The sequence below is a fragment of the Podarcis pityusensis genome (assembly GCF_964106645.2).
Source record: "Podarcis pityusensis genome assembly, chromosome: 16".
In the NCBI taxonomy this organism is placed as follows: Eukaryota; Metazoa; Chordata; class Lepidosauria; order Squamata; family Lacertidae; genus Podarcis; species Podarcis pityusensis.
This window is the reverse complement of record NC_138041.1, coordinates 4,098,540-4,126,275: the sequence shown is the minus strand read 5'-3', so window position 1 is coordinate 4,126,275 and position 27,736 is coordinate 4,098,540. Positions and strand designations below refer to the sequence as shown.

Genomic DNA, 27,736 nt, shown 5'->3' with positions numbered 1-27,736 from the left:
TTAAGCATATGCAGCGCTGGTGTGATGTCTTGGGACTCGGACTCAGAGCCAGAGGAGTCTCAGTTCGCACAGGATCCTTTGCCTCAGGCGGCAGCTGAACCTAGTCTGGGGCCTGATTCTGAAGAGCCCCATTCTGCACAGGTTCCCCTGCAACAAGCACCAGCTGGGCCGAGTCAGTGGCCTGAGCCTGCCCTGGCTCCAGATGCGGGGATGACCTCGTTGCCTCCAGCTGGGCCATCGCTTACAGCTGCTCCACTACCGGTTGGGTCAGGAGAGGCTGAGGTGGCCTCTGGGTCTAGTCACCCACCGGCATCTCCCGAGCTGCAGAGACTGAGGTCTGAGAGAAGGAGGGACCTGAGTACTCGCAGGAGGAGTGCTCACCTTCAGGCGAGACAGGGAGGTGAATCGCCGGGGGATCAGGACCCGCCGTTACCCCGACAGAGATAAAAGGCTGTCGGACCTCGCCCCAGGTTGTGGGAGCAACGTTGCTGTTTGCCAGAACCTGCCTGTGATCCTGTACCTGACCTTGCCTGGTTTCCTGCCTTGGCCCTGTTGGACTGACTCCTCGCAGAACCCTTGGATTCGGGACGGGACCTGGACCGTGTTGCTCGGGGTGCAAAGATCGGCCTGGCGCCCCCCCCCCCCGTTGCCCAGTCCCAGGCGGACAGGAGGGCAATACCAGCCGGCCGCCTCAGCATTTTGCTGGCTCGGTCGCCCCCGAACTCGCGGCGCAGAGCCGTCCGCAGCAGAAGAGCCCGTCGCGGCGCTCTGACCAACGGCTGGGCTCTTCCCCGGACTCAACTCTTGGGCCCCAGACTCTCGGCCTGGTGTCCATGAGATCCCAGCGCCCGGGTGCCCCGCACCCCTAGCGCCTATGGGTAAGACGGCCCTGGTGAGAGCCAAAGGAGGGTGGTCTCTCCCCCTTTCACTCCTCTCTCCCTTTCTGCCTCTCCTCCTTTCTGAGAAACCCTGCTTTCATCTTTATTATTATTATTTTTTGTACCAACAAAAAGATTTATTTATAAAGAACTGGGTGGCGCTGTGGGTTAAACCACAGAGCCTAGGACTTGCCAATCGGAAGGTTGGCGGTTCGAATCCCCGCTACAGTTTGAGCTCCCGTTGCTCGGTCCCTGCTCCTGCCAACCTAGCAGTTCGAAAGCACGTCAAAGTGCAAGTAGATAAATAGGTACCGCTCCGGCGGGAAGGTAAACGGCGTTTCCGTGCCCTGCTCTGCTTCGCCAGAAGCCACTTAGTCATGCTGGCCACATGACCCAGAAGCTGTACGCCGGCTCCCTCAGCCAATAAAGCGAGATGAGCGCTGCAACCCCAGAGTCGGCCACGACTGGACCTAATGGTCAGGGGTCACTTTACCTTTACCTTACAATTCAACACCAACGTAGAAAAGTTATTGAAAATTATGCAAGCACAAATTAAGTAACTGGCTTCATTCTTCACTCTTCAGACACCAATGGTAGAATTGGGAGTGATACCATTAAACTATATTTTCTTCTGTAGGTTTAAGGATTAAAATAATAAGCAAAACAGACTCAATAGCTATTTCTAGTCAGAAACACTCTGTAGAAGAGTAATATTGTCTCCTTTTAACATGATTCAACCCAGCTGTTTCCTTGATTTTGTCTTGGAGTGAATCTCCTCAGCTTCATCCAGAACCAAGTTCAGATATTCATCAAATCCAATAATACAGCCTTCTGTCCTCATGTTCACCTGTTCATACAGCCACACCTAAATTCTGGACCTATTCTGTAGGTGTCTGAAGATGAGGGTGATGGGCTTCACCATCACTTTCTGCACCTTCTGGCCTTGGCCGGCAGCTGGGCTGGGAACAACCCCGAGAGGACGAGCCGACTTAGGCGGGACAGGGCAGCCAACTGCCCTGCTTTCATCTTTAAAAATAACATATCAGGTTTCTAGTCCCTAAGATCTAGCTCCTGCCCATGTTGTTCGGGGAAAAAGAGGCTTGAAAGCCTGCCGAAATTTGAGAAGCGTAGAGCAGGGTGCAAATAAGGTTTTCTAGAGGCTGGGAGTCAAAATTAGCTGGCGCCCTTGTAGAAATCTTTGCCGTTAAACTGTGGAACGCACTGCTACAGGAGGCAGGCAGTGATGGCAGCCAAATTGGACGGCTTTAAAAGAGGACTGGGCAAATTCAGGGAGGAGGAGAGGGCTACCTGTACAGCTACTAGCCTCCGTGGCTACGGTCTGACTCTACAGTTGAAGCAGCAATTGCTTCTGAATACCAGTGGCTGGAAACCACAGGAGGCGAGAGCGGTCTTTTATTCGAATCCTGCTTGCAGGTTTCCTTCCAAAAAGGCACCTGCCTGTGATAACAGGATGCTGGACTCGAAGGGGCCTGATCCACCAAGCTCTCCTGATGTCCTTAGCTGTTCAGAGTCGCAGAAGAAGCAGTAGCAATTCTTCACATCATTTGGGCAGAGCATGCAGAGTTTCGGTCACCTGGGCAGCAAACTTTAATTTTAGGGTGGGGGGGAAGTAGTGCAGATTGTCATGCAATGCAGAGAGAGATTTCTCTCTGGTACACGTGGCCTTTTTTTCTTTTCTTTTTTATTGAATTTGAGGAGCAGATGGCAGCTGTTTTTGAAACTGCATCCTCAGCCGTTGCTAACCTCCTCTCCCACTCTTTTAAATAATTGTAAGCAGCGCTGTTCACTTTCTGGTTTACAGAACTTTATTACTAGGATAATATATACAGTGGAACCTCGGGTTGCGAGCGTGATCCGTGCGAGAGGCACGTTCGCAACCCGCAGTGCCGCATCTGCTCACGCACGTGACGCAATTTGGCGCTTCTGCCCATGCGCAAAGCACGATTTAGGGTTTCTGTGCATGCGCGAGCGCCGAAACCCATTCCGGTACTTCCGGGTTTGGCGCATCCATAACCTGAAAACTCGCAACCCGAGGTATGACTGTATATGTTCCCCCAAAGATCAGGGTTTTTTGTTAGTTTTTTTAAGCTGCATGGTTCAAGTACAGTGGTACCTCGGGTTAAGAACTTAATTCGTTCCGGAGCTTCGTTCTTAACCTGAAACTGTTCTTAACCTGAAGCAACACTTTAGCTAATGGGGCCTCCTGCTGCTACCGCACCACCGGAGCCTGATTTCTGTTCTCATCCTGAAGCAAAGTTCTTAACCCGAGGTGCTATTTCTGGGTTAGCGGAGTCTGTAACCTGAAGCGTCTGTAACCTGAAACGTATGTAACCCGAGGTACCACTGTAAATAAATGTTTGGAAGGCAGAGAGTGTAAAGAAATCAGCCATGCCCAGAACTGAAAATGCACCATCAGCCTTGTCTCTCAAAATTTCAAATATTCGTTGACTCACACACATAAACATGCACAGAGGCCTGCACACACATCACAATTTTAAAAAATAGCAAGATTCTAGTCCTCATTATCCAAACATGTAGGCAGGGTGTGTAGAAATCTGTGTGCAGAAGCAGGAGTGGGGCTTGGAGGTTGGGTATGTGTGTGGTTCTTCAATTTGTATGTTTCTTCCTACCACGCCCACCCCGTCCTGACTCCTGATCTCCCACTTCCCTTCCAGACCGGGCTGCTGTGCTGGTATCGGAAAAGCATCAAGCTTCAAAACCTCCAATAGCTTCCCGGACGAGATGCTTGGATTCATCAAGTCGTTCCCTCTCCTTGATGAAGCTGTGCCCTCGGTCACGGAGCAGCCCTGGTTTACGAAGACCACCAGCAGGTAAATGTTTGCCAGTCATGGATACAGCCAGGTTTGGGAGCTCATGTGCCGTTCTGCTGAATTTCCCCCTCTGCTCCTGGTATACTTTTGAATTCCTTTCTCTTGAGTTAGCTCTGTTTCCACTGAGGTTGGCTTTCCCCTCGATAGTAGCCATTTTGGGGGAAGCTTTGCAAGACCTGAGCTTTCCTTTTCTTGGAAGAGAACCCACGCAGAACCTGAGCTGCTAGCTGAAGGGAAGAAGTTCACCTGAAAACAAGCCTTGCAGAACCTGAGCTGCTAGCGAGGGAGAAATCTCCTCTTGTGAACCAGCGTCTTTAGAATAAGCCTTGCAGAACCTGAGCTGCTAGTGAGGGAGAAATCTCCCCTTGTGAACCAGCTCCTTTAAAATAAGCCTTGCAGAACCTGAGCTGCTAGCTAGGGAGAAATCTCCCCTTGTGAACCAGCGCCTTTAAACAAGCCTTGCAGAACCTGAGCTGCTAGCTAGGGAGAAGTCTCCCCGTGTGAACCAGCGCCTTTAAAATAAGCCTTGCAGAACCTGAGCTGCTAGCTAGCGGCTGGGTAAATTCTCCTGCAAAACCTTCTTTTAAACGAAGCATCATACAACCTGAACCGCCAGCTTTTGAAAGCCTTGTCCCCTTTTGCAAGTTCTTTAAAACAAGCCTTGCAAAATCTACAAAGTGTGGTCTTTTCTCCTGGCTCCTTCCATTCCCCTCCCAGGTACAAGCTGACCCGTCTGGCTGTGGACACAACGGCCGGCCCCTTTCGAAATTACACAGTCCTCTTTCTGGGCTCAGAAGATGGCACGGTGTTGAAGGTCCTTTCTGCCACCACCGAGAATTCCACGGTCGAGACTTTGCTGCTGGAGGAAATCTCTGTCTACAACCCATCGCTGTGAGTTCTGCCGCTCTGTTTCCATGCATGCTCTTTTATTTCGATCCTTTAATTTGGAGATATATGGGGCTGAACCTGAGGCCTTCTGCTTGCAGGATTGGAGCTCAGCCACTGTTTCCTTCCAGAGCGTTGACAGTTGGGATGGGGGCAGAATTTGGTTTGGTCTGCATTCTAATGCAAAATTTGATGCACATTTGAAGGCAAAATGCAAAACTTAAAGCAAAATCTAATGCAAATCTCAGTGTGAAGTGCCGATCTTAATGGGTTTTAATGCCCATTTAAATAGAGAAATGCGAAACGTAATGTGGAACTGAATGCACATTTCAGTGCGAAACATAATGTGGAAGTGGATGCCCATTTCAATGCAAAACTTAATGTGGAATTGAATACACATTTCAATGCAAAACATAATGTGGAAGTGGATGCCCATTTCAATGCAAAACGTCATGTGGAATTGAATACAAATTTCAATGCAAAACATAATGTGGAAGTGGATGCCCATTTCAATGCAAAACGTAATGTGGAATTGAATACAAATTTCGATGCGAAACACAATGTGGAATTGAATGCCCATTTCAATGCAAAACGTAATGTGGAACTGAATGCACTTTTCTATTTGCTTGGTATATTAATGTGCGTTTGCCTAATTCACAGCAATATGTGAACTGTGGCACAGCTATCCTTTGAAATCCACACTTCTCCGAATTTTGCAATAGAGTTTCGCCAACTCTGGAAAAAAATGTGTGCATTAAAATGCATTGGTTAGTGAAAAAAAACAAAGAAAAACCACACATTACGGGGGAGGCGGAACTGAATTGCAAAAAAAAACACCTGTCTGTTGCACCGTACACTAACTAAACCACTGGTGTTTTTTGTGAGGACTTTTGGGAGAGAAAAATTGTGGCAAACTGAACTTAAAAACTAGGAAACAATGAGAAATGTGAGAGTGACTGAAAGGGAACAGCATCAGTCCACCTCCAAGTTTTGTTATCCTACTACATCAGGTCCAGCAGGTTTTTGTCGTGCTTCTCAGAAGCCAGCTGGACCTGTTTGACCAAGACATCAGTGGAGGGGAAAATAATAACCTGGGCACGTCCCAGCAAATGGTAGCTTTCATCACATGGCTTTCAAGTCTTTCTCTTAAAAAATATTTTTAAAAGCCCAAGCCTGGCAGAACCTCCCTGCCTCCTGCAAGATCAACTCTGCCCTTCCCCACCCACACTATCTTTTCAATTAGGCTCCTTCTTCTCGCAGCAGGAACCTGTTTTTGTTTTGAATTTGAAACCTTCTCCCTAGCCTTACTAACCACATTTGCAGGTGTTCTAGCGTGGGGAAATTTACTGCATCTGAGGAGGCGTAAAAGGTCTCTTTTGGCTTCTCGTCTCAGCAAAGGGGCATGGAGGGGGTTTTTTTGGGGGGGGTGTTACCCCCTACGATTCCAGACACACACACACACACACATGTATTATGCAAACTCTCCTTAATTCTGCTGTTTTTAGCCTTCTAAATATTATCGGCAGGAGCCACCGAGGCAAAAATAGAACAGCTAGTTTAATTGGCAATAACATCCTTATCTTATCGGAGTCTGGAGGGAGGAAAGGGTTCTGTCTTAGCATTTTTAATTTCTTTGCGCTTCAAGGAGTTTTGAGAGGCGAGCCGTTTCCTACCCCCCTTCTGCGCAACTTCCCGTCGCCATTTCCTTATCTCCCTGGGGTGCCCCCTGCCCACCCATTCGCTGACCCCACTCACCCGACCCCCACATTCCCTGAATTTTCTGCAACCGCAGCTAAAATGCCTAATAAAACACGACCATTTCCTCTTACGTGGCAAACTCTACAGACCCTAACCCAGCGGTTCTCAGCCTGTGGGTCCCCAGATGTTGTTGGACTACAACTCCCATCGCCCAGCTTGTCCGGAGTTTTGGGCTGGGTTGCCATCCATATGCCGATGACACCCAACTCTATCTGTTGATGGATGGCCATCCTGACTCGGCCCCAGACACACTGACCAGATGTTTGGAAGCTGTGGCTGGATGGTTACGTGGAAGCCGGTTGAAGTTAAATCCTTTGAAGACAGAGGTCCTCTGGCTGGGACGGGACGATATGGGATTGGGGGGGCAACTCCCATCTCTTGCGGGGGTGCAATTAGTGCCAGCACCGTCCATTAAGAGTTTGGGTGTAATCTTCGATACCTCCCTTTCCATGGAGGCGCAGATTGCAGCTACAACAAAGGCGGCATTTTTCCATCTCCGCCAAGCTAAGCAGTTGGCTCCTTACCTCTCTCACCCTGACCTAGCCAATGTGATCCACGCGACGGTCACCTCCAGACTGGATTATTGTAACTCGCTCTATGTGGGGCTGCCCTTGAGACTGACCCAGAAACTCCAGCAGGTGCAGAATGCCGCGGTGAGACTCCTTATGGGGTCTTCGCTGAGAGATCACATTCATCCGGTACTATACCAGTTGCACTGGCTCCCGGTGGAGTACAGGATCAGGTTTAAGGTGCTGGTTTTAACCTTTAAAGCCCTATACGGCCTAGGACCCTCGTACCTACGGGACCGCCTCTCCTGGTATGCCCCACAGAGAAACCTACGGTCTGCAAATAAAAACATCCTGAAGGTCCCAGGCCACAGAGAGGTTAGGCTGGCCTCAACTAGAGCCAGGGCCTTCTCGGCTGCGGCTCCAATCTGGTGGAACGCTCTGTCACAAGAGACTAGGGCCCTGTGGGATTTGACATCTTTCTGCAGGGCCTGCAAGACAGAGTTGTTCCACCAGGCCTTTGGTCAGGGCCCAGCCTGACTCCCTCCTCTGGCAACCTGCACAGAACTTTGCTTAACGGTTGCCATTAATTTGATTTTAATTAATTTTTATAATGAAATGTTTTAGAATGTTGGATTATTTAATTGTTTGATTATTTGTTTGTTGTTAGCCGCCCTGAGCCTGGCTTTGGCTGGGGAGGGCGGGATATAAATAAAATTTATTATATTATTATTATTATCCCTGAGCTCTGGCCTTGCTAGCTAGGGGTGATGAGAGTTGTAGTTCAACAACATCTGGGGACCCACAGGTTGAGAAAGGTTGCAGGCCTAACCCAAACTCCCCAAACTCGGCCCTCCAGATATCTTGGGAATTTCCCGTAGGGGAAATTTTCTGACCGGACATCTGGTAGAGAGATGGACTGAGAATCACAGAACACAGGTATGGGAGCTGCACGGTCAGGGAAAAAACAATGCCGTCCAGGGTTGTAAAGACTGTGGAGAGAATAATTGGGTGCACTCGTCCCATCTTGGATGAAATCTATGCTTCCAGGTACCATAAGAAAGCTGCAGAGATAGCGCAGGATAGTGCGCACCCCGGAAATGACCTCTTTCAGCTTCTGCCTTCTGGAAGAAGGTACAGGGTTATAAAGACTAGGACTAGCCGAGAAACAGTTTTTATCCAAATGTGATTTTGGTTTTAATCGCAGTGTAAGGAGCCTCTATGGGAGTATATTGTATTTAATTATGGGGTATCAGAGTTTTTAGGGGGCTAACCAGGCTGGGATAGCAGGCTTGTTGGTTTTTGAATGTCTGATGTAGATTTTTTCAATTTCGTTCTTCTGTATGGGACAATAACAATAAAGATTATTGTATCAAACTGTGCAGTTGGAAGGGACCCCAGGGGTCATCCAGCCCAACCCGCTGCAATGCTTGATTTGATTTCAATAATCTTGCGTTTCTTTGGTGTTCTCTTCCCTTCTCCGCCCCCATCCCAGGTGTAGCGTCAGGAGGGAAGACCGGCGCGTCCTGGGGCTCGAAATTGACAAAGCCAACCACGCCGTTTACGTGGCCTTCTCTGGGTGCGTGGTGCGAGTCCCTCTCAGTCGCTGTGCTGCCTACAGTGCCTGCCGCAGGTTAGTGGGATAACCTAATTTTGCTGCTTTCTGCCTCTTCCCTCTTTCCTAACTCTGCCCATCTACACTGACTGGCCACAACTCGCTAAGCGGTTGGCTCCTTACCTCTCTCGCCCTGATCGGGCCACAGTGATCCACACAACGGTCACCTCCAGACTTGATTATTGTAACTCACTCTACGCGGGGCTGCCCTTGAAGCTGACCCAGAAACTCCAGCGGGTGCAGAATGCCGCGGCGAGACTCCTTACGGGGTCCCTGCCATGGGATCACATTCATTCAGTGCTTTACCAACTGCACTGGCTCCCGGTGGAGTACAGGATCAGGTTTAAGGTGCTGGTTTTAACCTTTAAAGCCCTATACAGCCTAAGACCCTCGTACCTACGGGACCGCCTCTCCTGGTATGTCCCACGGAGGACCTTATGGTCTTCAAACAAAAACATCTTGGAGGTCCTGGGCCACAGGGAGGTTAGGCTGGCCTCAACCAGAGTCAGGGCTTTTTTGGCCGTGGCCCCAACTTGGTGGAAGGCTCTGTCCCAAGAGACTAGGGCCCTGCGGGACTTGACATCTTTCCGCAGGGCCTGCAAGATGGAGCTGTTCCACCAGGCCTTGGGCCAAGGCACAGTCTGACCCCCTCCTTTGGCAATTCTTCACAGAACTCTAGCCCAATGGTTGCCATCAATTTGATTCTGAATTGATTTTAGAATGAATTGATTTTAGAATGCTGTGTTATTTTTACTGTTGTTAGCCACTCTAAGCCCGGCTTCGTCTGGGGAGGGCAGGATATAAGTAAAAAATTATTATTATTATTATTATTATTATTATTATTATTATTATATAATAGAGGACACTTTCTCCCAGCCCCATACCTGCAGATTGAACCTGGGGCCTCTCCTCGCCCCCAACAAAGCAGGTGTTCTTCCTAAAAATAAAGCCAAGTTTCCGGTCCTCATGATTCCAAGTGATGGGCTCATTTGAAACAGGAGCCTAGGGAGGTCTCTTATACCAAATCAGCCTGTTTGTCTGTATGCTACAAGACTCTCCAAGGCTTCCTAAGAACCTAGGAAGAACCAGCCAAAGGAGGGAGGCCGATTAGTCCAGCATCCCTCTCCGGTGTAGTTTTGGTTTTTTCTAAAGTTTTAGGGAGTGTTCGCAGGCTTATTTTTTCTTGCTTTTTTTTTTTTTTTTTTTGCATGGGAGTTGACTGCGGTTATCATTGGCAATCATCTTTAATGATTTCTGTGCAATCTTAACAAGCGAAACTAAATTATATTATGTAAGCTTTCAGAATATTTAGAATTAGCCAAATTGGCAGATATAATAAGACAAAAACCGAAAAAGGAATGGGAGTGCCTAAATGAATACCTTAAAAGCCAAGGTTCGAGGACAGAAATCTGGCTGAGTCTGGAATAACCTTGTGAAGTGAAAGGATAAGAAAGAGGGATTTATATCTAGATGTTAGGATAGAGATGATCAGGAAAACAGGAAGACGCAATGAGAGGTAAAGGACGGATTGGTGGAAGTCAATGTTTGTTTTTCTTTTTAGTGTTTATATTATTAATTTGTAAGATTTGGATTTGTGTGGGTTTTTTAGAATGCTTGTTTTTGTGTTTTGTGTATTGTTAATTTTTGTTATTTTTGTTGTTGTTGCTGTGTGGAAAATACTAATATATATGTATTCCACACAGCAGCAACAACAAAAATAACGAATATATATATATATGATATAAATTCAACCAAAATGTCTTTTGAATTCCCAAGGATGCTGCAATTTTTTTTAGCACCCCTCCTTTTTGGAATTTGATAGCTGAAACATTCGACATGCTGCGACAGGGCAACAGAGGCTCTGTGTGTGTGTGTGTTTGTAAGGTCCTTACAAGGGGCTGCCTACGGCCCCCTGATTCACCTTGCGTGACCCATCCCACCCAGCCCCTCCTGCCCTGAACAGGTGTGGGCTGCCGGACCTTGCCGCTTCCAGGAAATGCCGCTCGCCGTGATATTCTGGCCGCAGCTGCCCACTTCCTTTAATGGTCAACTGAGCCAGCTGCAATCTCGCTCTCCTAAAGGCCACGTCCCCCTTTCTAAATCCCAGCATGGCAGGGACCCAAAGATCTCTAGGGGCGGAGAAGGAGGGAGAGAAGCAGCCTCTGCGCCAACAGAGGGTGGCATCCTGGCTCGCCTTCCCGTCAGCTCTGCAGAAATCGGGGCAGGGAAGCGGTGACTAGTGGCTAGAGCAAAACGAAAGCTGGCATGTGTGTGTGTGTTTGTTGCATTCATACCCCACTTCCCCTGCACACACACACACTAATTATTATTATTATTATTATTATTTATTATTTATACCCCGCCCATCTGGCTGGGCTTCCCTAGCCACTCTGGGCGGCTTCCAACCAAATATTAAAATACAGTAATGCATCAAACATTAAAAGCTTCCCTAAACAGGGCTGCCTTCAGATGTCTTCTAAAAGTTTGGTAGTTACTTTTCTCTTTGACAACTGGTGGGAGGGCATTCCACAAGGCGGGCGCCACCACCGAGAAGGCACTCTGCCTGGTTCCCTGGGCACCGCCAGAAGGCCCTCGGCGCTAGACCTCAGCGTCTGGGCAGAACGATGGGGGTGGAGACGCTCCTTCAGGTATACTGGACCAAGGCCGTTTAGGGCTTTAAAGGTCAGCACCAACACTTTGAATTGTGCTCAGAAACGTATTGGGAGCCAATGCAGATCTCTCAGGACCAGTGTTATATGGTCTCAGCAGCCGCTCCCAGTCACCAGTCTAGCTGCCGCATTCTGGATTAGTTGTAGTTTCCAAGTCACCTTCAAAGGTAGCCCCACGTAGAGCACATTGCAGTAGTCCAAGCGGGAGATAACCAGAGCATGTGCCACTCTGGCAAGACAGTCTGCTGGCAGGGAGGGTCTCATCCTGCATACCAGATGGAGCTGGTAGACAGCTGCCCTGGACACAGAATTGACCTGCGCCTCCATGGGCAGCTGTGAGTCCAAAATGACTCCCAGGCTGCGCACCTGGTCCTTCAGGGGCACAGTTACCCCATTCAGGACCAGGGAGTCTTCCACACCTGCCCGCCTCCTGTCCCCCAAAACAACAACAATAATAATAATAATAATAATATTTTTTTATTTGTACCCCGCCCATCTGGCTGGGTTTCCCCAGCCACTCTGGGCGGCTTCCAACAAAGACCAAAAATGCACTAAAAAGAAAGAACTAAAGGTGTCGCACGTGGTTCTCCTTGCTCCTCGTTTAATCCGTACATCAACCCAGCGAAGTAGGCTAGGCTGAGAGAGGCGGTGAGCAGCCCAGGGCCACAACCAGTGAGCTTCAGGGCCAAACAGGGAATTGAATCTGGATCTCCAAGTCGGGCACTAGCCACTATACCACGCCGGCTCTCAGCGATGTCTCTTGTGGCACCCCCCCAAAAAAAAGCTGTATATGAGTGATATATATATATATATATATATATATATATATATATATATGGGTTGTTTTGTCCTTTGGAACAAAGGCATTGGGCTTCCCAACAAGCTGGGAATAGTGGGGGGAGTGGTCCCTACTTGCAAATCAATAGTCAATAGTCACAAAAACTAATCCATTCAGAAGTATGTGTTCTGACAGGGATTACAAACTCAAATAGAGATTACAAACTCTTTATGTGGAACTGGCGAAGTTGAAGGAGAAAATTAGGAATCGACCCGGCGAACGATTTCAAAGGGACTGGAGCAAATTTATAAATTATTTGAAAGAAAGTTGTAAACACCTAAAAACGTTTGTAGCATTAACGCGAAATGTTTTGTAATGTGGGAAGAAGGAGCTAATTTACAAATGAAAGGGTGATTGTTAAATGATTATATATGGTAAAGAAGTGATTATAGAAATGTGACAAATATGTTAAAATAGTAGGAAAGTCAGAAAAAGTGATGGAAGGAAGTCGTTGCTCATTTGGAGTAGTGATGTAAGCTTGGGATATGTATTATAAAATGAAATGAAACATGGAAAACTCAATAAAAATCATGATTAAAAAAAATAGAGATTACAAACTCTAACAGAGATTACAAGCTCAAACTCATAAAGATATGTACAACACAGTAATTCGTTACAGAATTAGAAATAAGTGTTTATAAGTAGAGATAAATTCATGTTAGTCCTTAGTCAGATTAGAGGAAGTCTCTTAGTTTCAATCATTGAGCAGAAGTCAATTATGGATCAGAAACCAGGACAGGGTCCTCTTTCAATGTATTCACCTTCCTCAGCTGGAAGTATCAAATATTACATGAAAATACATTTAAATTCTAAATTATCATAAATTATAAATCAGTCATAAATTATAAAACAGTGTTATATAACATTTGGTTCCTTACCTAATTTTTAAAGAGTCGTGTAAGTTTGAAGACTTTCAGATAAATATATCCTGTTATTTTCTACGTAAAGTCAAGTCAATCCTTTATTAGGCATAGTAAACCACACATTATCAAACAAACACCGTATACAAACTGTGCAAAATACGAATTCAGCATAACAAGGTTTGTCCCAGTCCGATCTTTAACTCCAAAGAAAATCAATTTGCGTAAATAATGCAATATAACACCACCACATCACCAATCAATTAAGAACCACTAAATCTCTTTATAATGGCCCAGTCTTTCTATATGGACAGCACTCAAAAATTCAGCCACTATTATTTTCTATGTTTCTCGGGTATAACAACTGAAAATGATCAGTATTAATAATTGCATGGTGTGTTTTTTTTCTTGGTATATTTAATAACAAGAACTCCAACTCATTTAAGGGGAGGGTCTGCAGAGGCCTTTGACCTTCCCACTTTCCGAGCGAACACGTTTATTTCCTTCTCCGTTTGCAGGAGCTGCCTGGGATCCCGCGATCCGTACTGCGTTTGGCTGAGCCCGGGGGCCTGCGTTGCGTTCAGCAGCGAGATCAGGTGAGGTGGTTTGGGGGGGAAGAAATCCCTGTTCTTACAAAGCAGGTGGGCAAGGACCATAGCTGTCAACTTACAGATTTGAAAATAAGGGATCAGCAGCCAAAATAAGGGATTTTAGTCAACCAGTAGCCAAACGAAGCCTCAAGCGGCGGTTCCCACAGCACAGCAACCCGGCAAAGGGGATGCAGCAAGGAAAAGCACCGTCACCTCTCCGCTGGGAAGCGCTGAGCAAAGGCGAGTCCCCAGGCAACGCGGCCGATTTGATCGGCACAAGGCATGCAAGCTCCACCCCCCAGTCGTTCTTAGACTCCTTATTGGGTGAGCAACGCAGCCAAGCAACACAGTTGGAGCCTCCCTCCTCCCTGGCCGGCAGGGAGGGAGGGAGAGGAGCTGCTTCCTTTGAAACCCGGGAAATTTAAGGGACATCATCCATAAGGGACAGCAGCGGGACATGGCGCTGGGATAAGGGAGTTTCCCGCCAAATAAGGGACGGTTGACAGCTATGGCAAGGACCTTTGGCCCTCTAAAAGTTTTCCCTGAATTGCCCCGCTTTCTCTCTCTTTTTCTGCCACCCCTCTTCCTCTCTCTCCTCCTCCTTTTCTAACACCTCCCTTTTCTTACTCTTCCTGATACCCCTTTCCTTCCTTCCTTCCTTCCTTCCTTCCTTCCTTCCTTTCTTTCTTTCCTCACTCTTTCTGACACCACTTTTCCTTTTGTTTCGTTTTTGTTTCCATTTTATTTATTTATTAACGTTCTTACGTTACATATTGCATACATTGTCATATTACATTACAAGGCTCGTTATAATATAATTTCCAACGTGTATGCAAAGTTTATATACAAAATTTATATACCTAAAGAAAGGAAAAAGGAAAAAACCAAGACAAAAAGGTACTCCAAAATCATATATTTCCTTTTTTTTTGTTTTATTTCCATTTTAATTATTTATTAACGTTCTTACGTTACATATTGCATACATTGTCATATTACATTACAAGGCTCATTATAATATAATTTCCAACATGCATACAAAGTTTATATACAAAATTTATATCCCTGAAGAAAGAAAGAAAAAGAAAAAACAAAGACAAAAAGCTATTCCAAAATCATATATGTACCAACACTACGGACTTCCTGTCAATCCTGTTGTATATTCCTTTTTTACAAATGAATGTACTCTTATTATTGTATATTTCTTTACATTTTGTCTAATACATTCCCATATCAATATGTACTCTTAATCTTATTTCTCAACTCAATTTCTCTCCAACATCAATCAGATGCTAGCATAGATAGTGAACCTTTACTGTATTTTTGAACATACCGTATTTTTCGCCCTATAGGATGCACTTTTTCCCCTCCAAAAATGAAGGGGAAATGTGTGTGCGTCCTATGGGGCAAATGCAGGCTTTCGCTGAAGCCTGGAGAGCGAGAGGGGTCGGTGCGCACCAACCCCCCTCGCTCTCCAGGCTTCAGGAAGCTATCCGCAAGCCTTGGAAGCCTGTGGGAGTTCCCGTCAGGCTTCCATGGCTTGCAGAGAGCTGCCTGCATCCCGAAGCCTGGGGCGCACTGAGCAGTCGCGCCCCAGGCTTCGGGTAGCTCTGCGCAAGCCACGGGAGCCCTCCCACGGCTTGTGGAGAGCAGCCTGTTCTGGGGGCTGGGGAAGCTCGGGCTTCCCCTGCCCCAGCCCCACGCCTGGGGGGGAAATAATTTTTTTTTCTTTATGTCCCCCCCAAAAAACTAGGTGCGCCCTATGGGCCAGTGTGCCCTATGGAGCGAAAAATACGGTATATGTTATATCTATTCCTCTGACACCCCTTTTCCTTTCGCTCCTTCCTTTTCTAACACCCAGTTTTCTCATTCTTTCTTTGACTTCTGACTCCCTTTCCTCTTTCTTACACTGCCTGCAACCTTCTGCCCTCCAGATATTTTGAACTACATCTCCCATCAGCCTTAGCAAGCATGGCCAGCGGTCAGGGATGATGATGGGAGTTGTAGTTCAGCCACATAGGGAGGGGCGACAGTTCCCCACACCTGCTTCTAGAGATCTTTTCTTCTTCTTCAGTGTGGTATCTGCTAAACTTTGGAACTCCCTGCCCATTGACAACAGCCTTCACTGCATTGTTTTCAGCACCTACTAAAAACTTCTGATTTGTTGTTGCTGTTGTTTAGTCGTTTAGTCGTGTCCGACTCTTCGTGACCCCCTGGACCAGAGCACGCCTGGCCCTCCTGTCTTCCACTGCCTCCCGCAGTTTGGTCAAACTCATGCTGGTAGCTTCGACAACACTGTCCAACCATCTCGTCCTCTGTCACCCCCTTCTCCTTGTGCCCACCATCTTTCCCAACATCAGGGTCTTTTCCAGGGAGTCTTCTCTTCTCATGAGGTGGCCAAAGTACTGGAGCCTCAGCTTCAGGATCTGTCCTTCCAGTGAGCACTCAGGGCTGGTTTCCTTCAGAATGGAGAGGTTTGATCTTCTTGCAGTCCATGGGACTCTCCAGAGTCTCCTCCAGCACCAGAATTCAAAAGCATCCATTCTTCGGCGATCAGCCTTCTTGATGGTCCAGCTCTCACTTCCATCCATCACTACTGGGAAAACCAGAGCTTTAACTATACGGACCTTTGTTGGCAAGGTGATGTCTCTGCTTTTTAAGATGCTGTCCAGGTTTGTCATTGCTTTTCTCCCAAGTAGCAGGCATCTTTTAATTTTGTGACTGCTGTCACCATCTGCAGTGATCATGGAGCCCAAGAAAGTAAAATCTCTCACTGCCTCCATTTCTTCCCCTTCTATTTGCTAGGAGGTGAACCTATTTAGATATGTCAGGACCGCGCATTTTAATACGTAATTTCGTTTTACGACGTACATTTCAAGTACTGGTTACATTTATAATTTGCTTTTGGGTGAACTTGTTTCTGACTCTTATCAATCATCTTAATGAATGTTTTATTATCGCCTTAATGTATATTTCATATTTTGCGCAAGCCGCTTAGACGTTTTTACGATTCAGTGGCCTTACACATTCTGTTAAATAAATAAGGGCTGTAAAAGCATCTTATTTCTCTCAATTGGACCAAACTCCTCCTGAAGAGATTCTCTTCCAGCTGACAGATGCATTTTCTTGAGGGTTTTTTTTTTTAATACAGTATATGCTTTTGCTTTTTCCCCCTCCTGCATTTAATGATTTCCTATCTCGGTAGCTGGATGTACATGCAAGTTTGCTGTTCCCTCTGCTGCGAACCATTTTGAATGCACACAGGGGGAGCAGGCTACGTAAAGATTTATTTAACAGATAAAGCCCAATTCCTCCTCACTTCTTCTACGCCACCCCACCCCCACTTTTGGATCTGATGGTGCTTCCTAGAAACCCCAAGACCCCCCCTGCCCAGTCAGTTTGAGCATCCTCAACTGTATCTGCCCCAGCGTCCTTTCTGCCTCACCATGAGGACTACAAACTTGACTTTCTGTTGCTTGGAAACAATGAACCAAAGGGGCCTTTAGGGTCACCGAAGGACTTGGCTGATTTTGCGAAGAGCTTCTTTTCGCCCCTCACCCCGAATCCCATCCCTCCTCCCTCTCCGCAAACCCCCAGACCCCCACAATGCTCCATTTTCTAAATATTCTCCTTGACCCACAGCCATCCCATGCCAGCGTGTTTCCTCAAACATCTCTGACTGGCGAAGGAAGGGAACAGGAGGGTGAATTGTCTGGCTCTTTGGGGGCTCGTAACTTGTCGGGTTCTGCTTTCTTTAATTTCCCACCTCGTGTTTTTTTTTTTTCCTGAGTGCCAGCCAATTGATTAATTAGCGGAGGATTTAATCAAGCCGGCAAGCTCCGTTTTAATGAGATTTCTCTCTTCTACCCTTGTCTCTCTCGCTCCCCCACCTCCATCCACAGAGGCGGCTTTGAGCAAGACGTCGAAGGCTCCGTCAAGTACGTGGGGAACTGCCAAGGTGAGAGTCTTCTGGGGGTAAGGGGGTCTTTTGCACAGCCGGACCGGCCAGGAAGCCACATTGCTGTTTTCGCACGGAGGACCGGCGCTTGCTCTGAGTTCCGAACCTGCTATAAAAGTCACTGAGCCGAACGAAAATGGCTGGGCGTGTGTCCTTTTCCTGTTGCTGGCGCACAGAAACATCGGCTCCGTTGGCGGGCGTCTGAAAAGCTGTTTTGTGTAGGAAATAACGGCTCATCCCCTAAAGAGGGTTTTTCTCCCTTTTTTGCCTTGAGTTGGCCGCACTCCAGATTTCTCCACTGACCCCATTGAGTCCCTCATGGAACTCCGAGACATTGACCACCGAGTCAGCTTGTTTTTGATGCTCCACTAAAATGCCTCTCTGGCCCTTTCCACCAGCTAATTCCCGAGGGCCACATCCGCTTCCAAGCAACTGTCCCGAGGGTCACATTCTGGGGCGGACGGGACCGTAGGAAAAAGTGGTTGCACAGCGGACTCGTTTCTTGGCGAGAGGCACTGTCTTGGGTTCGAGGGTGGAGAAGACACTCGGGGCGCGAAGTAGGGGCCATGAGTAGTCTGAGGAGGCTTCAAAGGGCCAGATGGAGAGACAAGGAGGGCCAGGGCTGATGTCTCCATCCACGAGCAAATGGCTTCTTCCTTTCCAGATTGCCCCATGCTTAGCTGCCTAGGAGCACCCTGTTCCTCTGCCTTTATCCCCAACCCAGTCTCTTGTCTCCCCCTTCGCTTTTTAGATGTCGTAACGGCCTCTGGGAGCCGCGATGGCACCAGCGACTCTGCATATGGTCAGTACGTCTGTCTCCCCTCCCTCCCTCCTTCCCCAAGCTCATCGTCCTTCCTACCCCTCCAGTCTCCTTCCACCGCTTATTCCACCCCCAAAAACCCAATCACCCGCTGCCCCACGCTCTAGCGGTGGCGTAGAGGTCAGCCTTGTCAACACTCAAAAGCCTGTCTTGGCCATTGAGTTTCAAATGGGGGAAGGCCGCCATATTGGATGGGACTATCATGGCGGTTCAACATTGGATTTGTTGGGTTAGCTCTGTTGATAGTGGAGGCGTTGAAATTAATAGACCTCTGCGTTAGCCATGTCTATGTCAATTTCAACGCGTCTGCCCTAAGCAGGACCAAGCCATTGGATCTTGGGATCCTCCACGTTGACGTCCAATCGGAGGCGCCATCTTGAGAGGATCCAGTCAGCTTCCAGTGGTTGTTTCTTTTAGCAAAAAGGCTACTGGTATGTGAACTGATGACAGGATGTTGCTATTTTCTCCATCGCGAGGGTCTCAAAAGACCCCTTGGGACAAAGCCGCCTCCGTTCAAGGCCTTTCCCCGTTGCCACGGTTACCAGTCTCCTGTTGCTTAGGCCCAAGATGGCTGCTGGCCAAGTCCATTGAAGGTTTATTCTCTTAAACGGGGGCAAACTCTTTCCTCAAAAGCAACAGGAGGAGGAAGAGGAAGAGCGGAACCCCATACCCTCCGCTTCTGTCGTCTGGGGAATGCGGGAATTCCCACAAACTGGTTTTCAAAACTAACAAGGGACAAATCACTACTCACTTTCTGTCACATCAAGCGCCATTTCCTCATCCATCCCACCAACATCCCACTCCCATCATTTACTGCAGGGGGGGCAAAAGGTCTTGTTACGGTTAACCAACCCCCTGCCGCTCTCTTTGTGTTATTTCCAGAGACTGTGTATAAAACCCACTCTCCCCTTTATGGCTTTTGAGAGGGATGGTCTCCGTGCGAACCAAGAAACCTTTCCTCTTTTTTTTTATGTGTGTGTGTCATTCTCCCGGGGCAGAATTTGACCCTCCCTTAACAAACGCAGCTGCGGTTTTTATGTCGAGCCCGAAGGGTTGAAATCGAACCAACTCCGGGCCACGCTCACGCTGTGCCATTTAAAGCTCTATAATGCAACTTTGAACAGTCATGGCTTCTCCCAAAGGATTCTGGGAACGGGTCGTCTGATAAGGGTGCTGAGACCCCTGTTTGCCCTCTCAGAGCTACGGTTCCCCGGGTTCCCCATGAAGAGGGATTGGTCATTAAGCCACTCTGAGAATCGTAGTTCTGGGGGGGGGGATACGGGGGAGGGGGGTCCTTCTTCCACCTCTCAGCACCCTAAAACATGCTACAGTTCCCATAAGTCTTTGGGCGGGGAGCCATGACCGTTCAAAGTGAGATGCATGGTGGAAACGTGGCTTCTGTTTATTTGATGAGGGAGCAATTTCTGCAACTTCAACCATGGTCCTCTCAATAATCCCAGACTTGAGGGGAGACCAATAGTAATTTGATTTCCACAGGCTCCCTCTACTCTAAGCGAAGGGTTTTCCCGGAAGGGTAAAAGATGACTCAGACACTTGGGGAATACGGGACCCAGGCGTCCGGGGGGGGTGAGGAACCCAAACACTTGGGGAATACGGGACCCAGGCGTCCAGGGGTGTGAGGAACCCAGACACCTGGGGAATACAGGACCCAGGCATCTGGGGGGGGGGGGGGTGAGGAACCCAGGCATCTGGGGAATACGGGACCCAGGTGTCCAGCAGGGTGAAAAACCCAGACACCTGGGAAATATGGGACCCAGGAGTCCGGGGTGTGAGGAACGCAGACACCTGAGGAATACAGGACCCAGGCGTCCGGGGGGAGGTGAGGAACTCAGACACCTGGGGAATACAGAACCCAGGCGTCCGGGGTGTGAGGAACCAAGACACCTGGGGAATACGGGACCCAGGCGTCCGGGGTGTGAGGAACCCAAACACTTGGGGAATATGGGACCCAGGCGTCCAGGGTGTGAGGAACTCAGACACTTGGGGAATACAGGACCCAGGCATCTGGGGGGGGTGAGGAACCCAGACACCTTGGGAATACGGGAGCCAGGTGTCCAGCAGGGTGAAAAACCCGGACACCTGGGAAATATGGGACCCGGGGTGTGAGGAACGCAGACACCTGAGGAATACGGGACCCAGGCGTCTGGGGGGAGGTGAGGAACCCAGACACCTTGGGAATACGGGACCCAGGTGTCCGGGGTGTGAGGAACTCAGACACCTGGGGAATACGGGACCCAGGGGTCCGGGGTGTGAGGAATTCAGACACTTGGGGAATACGGGACCCAGGCATCTGGGGGGGGTGAGGAACCCAGACACCTGGGGAATACGGAACCCAGACACCTGGGGAATACGGAACCCAGGTGTCCAGCAGGGTGAAAAACCCAGACACCTGGGAAATATGGGACCCATGAGTCCGCGGTGTGAGGAACGCAGACACCTGGGGAATACGGGACCCAGGGGTCCGGGGTGTGAGGAATTCAGACACTTGGGGAATACGGGACCCAGGCGTCCGGGGTGTGAGGAACCCAGACACCTGGGGAATACGGGACCCAGGCGTCCAGGGTGTGAGGAATTCAGACACCTGGGGAATACGGGACCCAGGCGTCCGGGGTGTGAGGAACCCAGACACCTGGGGAATACGGGACCCAGGCGTCCAGGGTGTGAGTAACCCAGACACCTGGGGAATACGGGACCCAGGCGTCCGGGGTGTGAGGAACCCAGGCGTGCTGGCATGCCGACAACCACACACTCCAGAGCTTAGATGGGGCGAGCAGCTCTGGCGATGAAGCTCTCTGCGCAGGCAATCATCTCCCCGCAGGAGGCCCTGTTTCCCTGCCCTCCCCACCTCACCCCCTGAGTCCAGCTCCCCCAAGCAAGAGAGCTCCAGAGCCAATCCGACGCCTGGAAGGAAATTAAAACCGAAGCGACTCCATTAATTACCCAGCAGGGGAGAAATCTCTTGATTTAATGGGTGGGGGGAGGAAGGAGCGGGAGGAAGGAGGAACAGGAGGCTGTTGTGTTCTGTGAGCATCTCCTGCGGGGGGAGGAGGGCAAAATTTGGGGGTGCACACATATTTCCCAGCCCCTCTGAAGCCTCCCCTTTCTCCTGACCTGAGACCGGTCCTTTTCCGGGCTCATCTCAGATCTCAGTCCTACTTAGAGTAGACCCATTGAAATGCAACAGATACGGTTGACTTAGGTCTGCTCTGAGTAGGGCTCCGGGGTCAGCTGAAGGTGATTTTTTAGGGGGGGTGGTCTTCTGGAGCAACAGGCCTCCCCCTTCCTCCCCGCTTCTTATCCCTGTCTCGCTGCAAATCTTGGCCGCTTCCACTCGCCACTTCCTGCGAGGACTGTGGGGCCGGCGGGGGACGTGGGGGGGGGGACACACGTGTCTGGGATTCATTAGGCAACTTGGCTGGCTCAGCGTTTTGGGGGGGGTGGCTGACACGCAAGCAGACAGAGGCTCTGCGGATTGCAAAACAGTTGCACAAACTCTGCCGATCAGTTTTTTTGGGGGGGGGGGCTTTTTAACCTTCTTTTAATAGCCTACATAAAGCCCAGGACAAATAACATTTTGAGGAAGGAGAGAGACACACGGGGACATTTTATGGGTGGTATCTGACTAAGGCCGTATTCGCACCCTGCGTTTAAAGCGCAATAATTCCACGTTCGACCATCATGGCTTCCCCTATAGAATTCTGGCAGCTGTAGTTGGTTAAGGGTGCTGGTTAAGGACTGCTCACCATGTCCTCTCCCGGCACTACAATTCCCAGCGCAATCCCTCTTCCTGGGGAAATCATTAAACCCCTCTGGGATTTGTAGCGCCGGGAGGGGAAATAGGGGTCTCCGAACAACTCTCTGCAGCCTCAACAAACTGCAGCTCCCAGAATTCTCTGGGGGGGGGCCTGACCATTTAAAGCAGCGGTTCTCAACCTGTGGGTCCCCAGATGTTGTTGGACTACAACTCCCATCATCCCTGAGCTCTGGCCTTGCTAGCTAGGGGTGATGGGAGTTGTAGTTCAACAACATCTGGGGACCCACAGGTTGAGAAAGGCTGATTTAAAGCCATATCACAGTGCCTTAAACATAGGGGGTGTGCCCTACTCAGAGTAGACCCACTGGAATGAATGTTGATTTATTTCAATGGGGCTCCTCTCAGTGGTACCAGCATTGTACCCAACATTAGTCACGGCCGGAGCAGACTCCATGGAATGAATACAACTAACTTTGGCCTATTCATTTCAGTGGGTTTACTCTTGAGTAGAACTTAGTTGGGTACCAACCAACCCTTTCAGAACGGTTTCCCCATACGCCTTGGCAGGCAAGGGATAAAAGCTCTTTCCACACCTGATCCCTATGCGTTACTCTGTGCAAAAAGAACAGCTTTTGATCTCTCAGCATGCCAACTACGGAAGTCTAGAAATCCTTGCGCGGTGGCACAAACCAAAGGAGTGGCTTGAATATGCATTTTCCCATGTATAAGACTATATTCCCCCCCCCCAAAAAAAATATATTTAAAGTTTAAAATTGGCGGTCGCCTTATACACGGAATGTTGTATTTATTTATTTCTTAATTTGGGGCTCAAAAAAAATAGGAGTCGTCTTATACATGGGGGTGTCTTATACACGGAAAAATACGGTGTGTGTTTTTGAGGAAACCTCGGAACTGATCCCCTGCATAAGATGTGATTGTACGGTGTTTGCGAAGATCTTTCCTGGGTCCGCAGCCTTCACCATGGCTCTTCGGGGGGGCCCTCCTCCCATTACCCCCTAACTAGCCACCCCCCAAAAAATGTCATTATTTTATTGCTTCCTCCTCCTGACACTGTCTTTATCACCGGCAACGCAGGAAAGACGCAGACCTCCGCCGCCGCCACCGCTCTCTCCTCTCCCTTCCCAGGAGCGCCCACCGGGTCTCCTCCCGCTAGCTTGGCTCCCGACGCCCGCCTGGCCCCGGGCGCAGGAGGGCCACACTCCACCCTCCACGTGGCTGTGAGCAAGCAGGGTAAGAAGGGGCCGCTCACCTGACCCCGCCCCTCTCTGCCCGCATGCGCACAAACAGACACATGCGCCGTGTCCCCACGACCCGTCCCTGCAGTATGGCACCCCCGTGATAACAGCAAGCTGTGCAAGAACCACTAACTTGCGCGGGGAGGGCCTGGAGGCGCGCTGGAATGCAGACGCATGTGAAACGGTTGTGCCACCGCGTCTTGCACGTCGGGGAGCAGCGGGTGTGCAAGCCAAGCGCGGTCGCCTCTCTCTGAGCAGAGGGCGAAGCTGGCGAGTCTTATTTAAGATCCCGGGTGGGAGGTGCAATTGCGATCACGGGAAGCGAAAGTTTGTCTCTCTACAGTGGTAACTCGGGTTACATACGTTTCAGGTTACAGACTCCGCTAACCCAGAAATAGTGCTTCAGGTTAAGAACTTTGCTTCAGGATGAGAACAGAAATCGTGTTCCAGCGGTGCGGCAGCAGCAGGAGGCCCCATTAGCTAAAGTGGTGCTTCAGGTTAAGAACAGTTTCAGGTTAAGAACGGACCTCCATAACGAATTAAGTACTTAACCCGAGGTACCACTGTATTACTATTTTTTCCATAATATTTTAAATTTTTCTTGGTTTACAAAGGTATGCACGCAACATCTCTTTTTTCCAGTTACATTTTCCATAGGTCAGTTTCATTTGTTGAGACATTAGGATGAAAAAAGGGATGTGGGTGGCGCTGTGGGTTAAACCACAGAGCCTAGGACTTGCCGATCAGAAGGTCGGCGGTTTGAATCCCCGCCACGGGGTTGCTCAGTCCCTGCTCCTGCCAACCTAGCAGTTCGAAAGCACGTCAAAGTGCAAGTAGATCAATAGGTACCACTCCAGCGGGAAGGTAAGCGGCGTTTCCGTGCGCTGCTCTGGTTCGCCAGAAGCGGCTTAGTCCTGCTGGCCACATGACCTGCAAGCTATACGCCAGCTCCCTCGGCCAGTAAAGCGAGATGAGCGCCGCAACCCCAGAGTCGTCCGCCACTGGACCTAACGGTCAGGGGTCCTCTTATCTTTAGGAAGAAAAAAGAGGATAAGAGGTCGAGGGGGCCATGGTTTGTGGGGGTGGGGTCGGGAGGCGATATTTCTATTTTGCTTAATGTATGTGTGGGTTTTTGTGTTGCCGTCGTTTGCGCAGGTTCTCTTTGCTATTCGCTTGTGTTCCTTTGGCGGTGAGAGAAATTGGGGCTGGCCTCGGGTGTGGTTGCTTGTGTTGAACTTGGTTTTCGTGTGTGAGTGGGGTGGGTGTTTTTGAGTCAGGTTAGCCGTATTGATTCATATGCTGTTGGTGGATTCTTGTCGTTGTCTTGTTGGGCTGTGTATGTGATGAAGGGGAGCCATACCGGGGTGAAGGTAAAAAGGTAAAGGGACCCCTGACCATTAGGTCTAGTCGTGACCGACTCTGGGGTTGTGGCGCTCATCTCGCTTTAGCGAATTCCTTCTCAAGCCTCTAGGCTCAGCTCAGTTGTGACATTCAGCTGGCATGCGGAGGCTTTGAATGAGTTTTGTCTGCAGTCTTCCCATCTGCAAATAATAATAATAATAATAATAATAATAATAATAATAATAATAATTTATACCCTGCCCATCTGGCTGGGTTTCCCCAGCCACTCTGGGCGGCTTCCAACAAAAGATTAAAAATACATTAAATTATTGAGATTGGTGTGTCCTGCCTCGCAGGGGTGCTGTGTGGTGGGCACTATCGCCTCGCTGGCAGGCAGATTTTGAGGAGGACTTGATGGGATGGAGAGGAAGAGAACCGCAAGCTTTCTGTGCGTCAGGGTGGGGGAAAATAACCCTGATGAAGCGGGAGAGAAAGAACAGAGAAACGGCCCCCAGCGGAAATAGCTCTTAAGAGCTGATCCATTTTGGGAGAATTAGGCGTAATGCGTATTGCAAACACGCTCTCTCCTGAACACAACAAGGCATATATATATATATATTTCCGCCCCCACTCCGAAGCAAAATGTGAGGAGATGGGTTTTTGGCAGGGGGGAGAAAATAGCCCTCAAATTACAAACAAAATGCCCCCAGACAGCTGCGTAGAAGTGAGAGAATTAAGCTGGCAGGGAAGATAAAGGTGTGCGAGGGGAGAGAACAGCCGCCAAAAATAAGCTGGATTTTGTTTTTCAATTTAGGGAGAAGCAGGTCTCCTGGGAAAGCGTTTTGTGAGCATTCTCTCCTGCCAAACCCAAGGCAGAATCTGATTTTGGAATTGTTTTCTCTTCTGAGTCCAGGTCCCTCTCTGTACATGCTCAGAGGTTCCCTTCTCGCACAGCAGGGAAGGGGGAGCCGTTGCTACGATTATATGGGTCTGTATGTCTCTTCATTTTTGAACCAGAAAAGAATCGCAGAGGGTTGGTCTAGCAGAGACTAGGATGAGGGTTGCAGTTATCAGTAGTTAAGGCAGACGTGCAGCAAAGGAAGGAAGCTCACGTGATAATCTGCATTTTATAAAATTATAAAGTTATGCGTGGCACAGAGTGAGTGGCGAGGGGGAATTTCTTCTGCTCCCTCCAAGCACTGGAACTCAATGAAGCTGAACTTTGGAAGACTCGGGACCGATAAAAGAAAGGATTTATTCACATGGTGCGTAGTTAAACGGCAGAACTCCCTCCCACTTGACCACCACTTTAAAGGGCTTTTAAAAAAGGATTAAATAAAATGGATTGATCTGTTGTGAATCTGCAGGCTTCGCCTCTAGCAGAAATATGGTCTCTCTGTATCTCTGCAAGGAGGAAAGGGACCTAGTTCAGCGGCAGAACAAGGGTTCAATTGCCATCCTCTCTGGATTGGCTGAGAATGTCTGAAAACCCAGAGAGCTCCTGCCAGTCAGTGTGGGCTATATTGATCTAGACAGGCCTAAGTGCCTGAGTCAGTATACATTCCAGTAATCCTAAATAAAGCAGAATGGGGGACGGGACACACAGCCTTTAAGGAATTTGGGACATAGCTCATCTTCCTTTATATGTATATATAACGAGAGAGATCCCACCGGCTTATTCCAGCTTAGCCCCCTTATTTTGGGAAGGCCAAACTGGGTCAGCCAGTTTTAGCTTCTCTCACCCTCGCACCTGCCCACATGTCTGGGTCTTGTGAAAATAGGGCAGCGTTTCTCTGGCTGCAGGAAAATCCTCAGTTTGGAGGGGTGAGAGCCAAACACTCATCTGACTGAACAGGTTCCAGGGGTTTTGTGGCATTCGTAAAACAATCTGCAAGCCTTCAGATGTCTTCTAAACGTCAGATAGTTGTTTATCTCCTTGACATCTGGTGGGAGGGCGTTCCACAGGGCAGGTGCCACCACTGAGAAGGCCCTCTCCTCCTTTCTTGCAAGCCCTATCCTTTGGAGCAGGAGAAAACAAGATGATGGCCATTGAGATATTTGAAGATGGCTGTTGTATCTCCTCTCAGTCTCCACTTTTCCAAGCTAAACAAACCCAGCTCCTTCAACCATTCCTCATCCGGCATGGTTTCCAGACCCTTGGAAGCAAAAGCTAATTCTGGCTTGTCAAAACTTCTTGACTGCCAACAGTGCTCCGAGAGCCACTTTCCCTTCTTTGAAACCTCCTGTGGGCCGCATTCTGATGGGGGACAGATCCAGAGGCAAAAGGGAGTGGTCCAGTTAATGGAGAGGTTACTTTCCTGCTGCAGGCTAGCTCCTGGTAACAACACAAAAGGTAACAGGCTGTTTTTGACTATGTAACTTCTATTTCAAACAAAATTCAACAGAGGGCCTTCCCGCCTGTGGAACGCCCTCCCACCAGATGTCAAAGAGAACAACAACCACCAGACTTTTAGAAGACATCTGAAGGCAGCCCTGTTTAGGGAAGCTTTTAATGTTTAATGTATTACGGTATTTTAATATTTTGTTGGAAGCCACCCAGAGTGGCTGGGGAAGCCCAGCCAGATGGGTGGGGTATAAATAAATTATTATTATTATTATTATTATTATTATTATTATTATTATTAAATATCTCACAAAGTATAATTCCATAGAACAACACATTATGCAAGCAGAACATGTCAAGAGAAATTAAAGTCCAATGGTTTACAGACCATGTTCTGTTTGCATGATGTGTTGGTCTATGGAATTACACTTTGTGAGATATTATAGGTTGAATTGTGTTTGAAATAGAAGTTACATAGTCAAAAACGGCCTTCTACGTTGTATGTGTTCTTACCAGGATTGTATTTACGTAACCTAAGGTTTAGTAGTAGGGACGCAGGTGGCGCTGTGGGTTAAACCACAGAGCCTAGCACTTGCCAATCAGAAGGTCGGTGGTTCGAATCCCCGCAATGGGGTGAGCTCCCGTTGCTCAGTCCCTGCTCCTGCCAACCTAGCAGTTCGAAAGTGCATCAAAGTGCAAGTAGATAAATAGGTACCGCTCCAGCGGGAAGGTAAACGGCGTTTCCGTTCGCTGCTCTGGTTCACCAGAAGCGGCTTAGTCATGCTGGCCACATG

The 27,736-nt window shown here is 48.7% G+C and overlaps 1 protein-coding gene and 1 pseudogene across 5 annotated transcripts in view; one reads left to right on the top strand and one right to left on the bottom strand.

Moving 5' to 3' along the window:
• The window catches only part of SEMA6C (semaphorin 6C), a 152,987-nt gene that overhangs the window by 108,264 nt on the left and 16,987 nt on the right, over positions 1-27,736 (top strand). For 3 of the 4 annotated variants that reach the window (XM_080984550.1, XM_080984549.1, XM_080984551.1), the window contains exons 12-18: positions 3,575-3,730; positions 4,448-4,621; positions 8,375-8,512; positions 13,380-13,457; positions 17,351-17,406; positions 18,158-18,208; positions 23,097-23,252. In XM_080984550.1, the coding sequence (XP_080840676.1) occupies positions 3,575-3,730; positions 4,448-4,621; positions 8,375-8,512; positions 13,380-13,457; positions 17,351-17,406; positions 18,158-18,208; positions 23,097-23,252 (809 nt within the window). The remainder of the gene's footprint in view (positions 1-3,574; positions 3,731-4,447; positions 4,622-8,374; positions 8,513-13,379; positions 13,458-17,350; positions 17,407-18,157; positions 18,209-23,096; positions 23,253-27,736) is intronic. The other variant, XM_080984552.1, reaches the window with a different exon arrangement.
• Positions 1,271-2,830, bottom strand: LOC308464774 (small nuclear ribonucleoprotein E pseudogene; annotated as a pseudogene). Its single transcript has 2 exons — positions 2,800-2,830; positions 1,271-1,904 (listed from the first exon to the last, which is right to left on the bottom strand). The product of its transcript is annotated as a small nuclear ribonucleoprotein E pseudogene (transcript).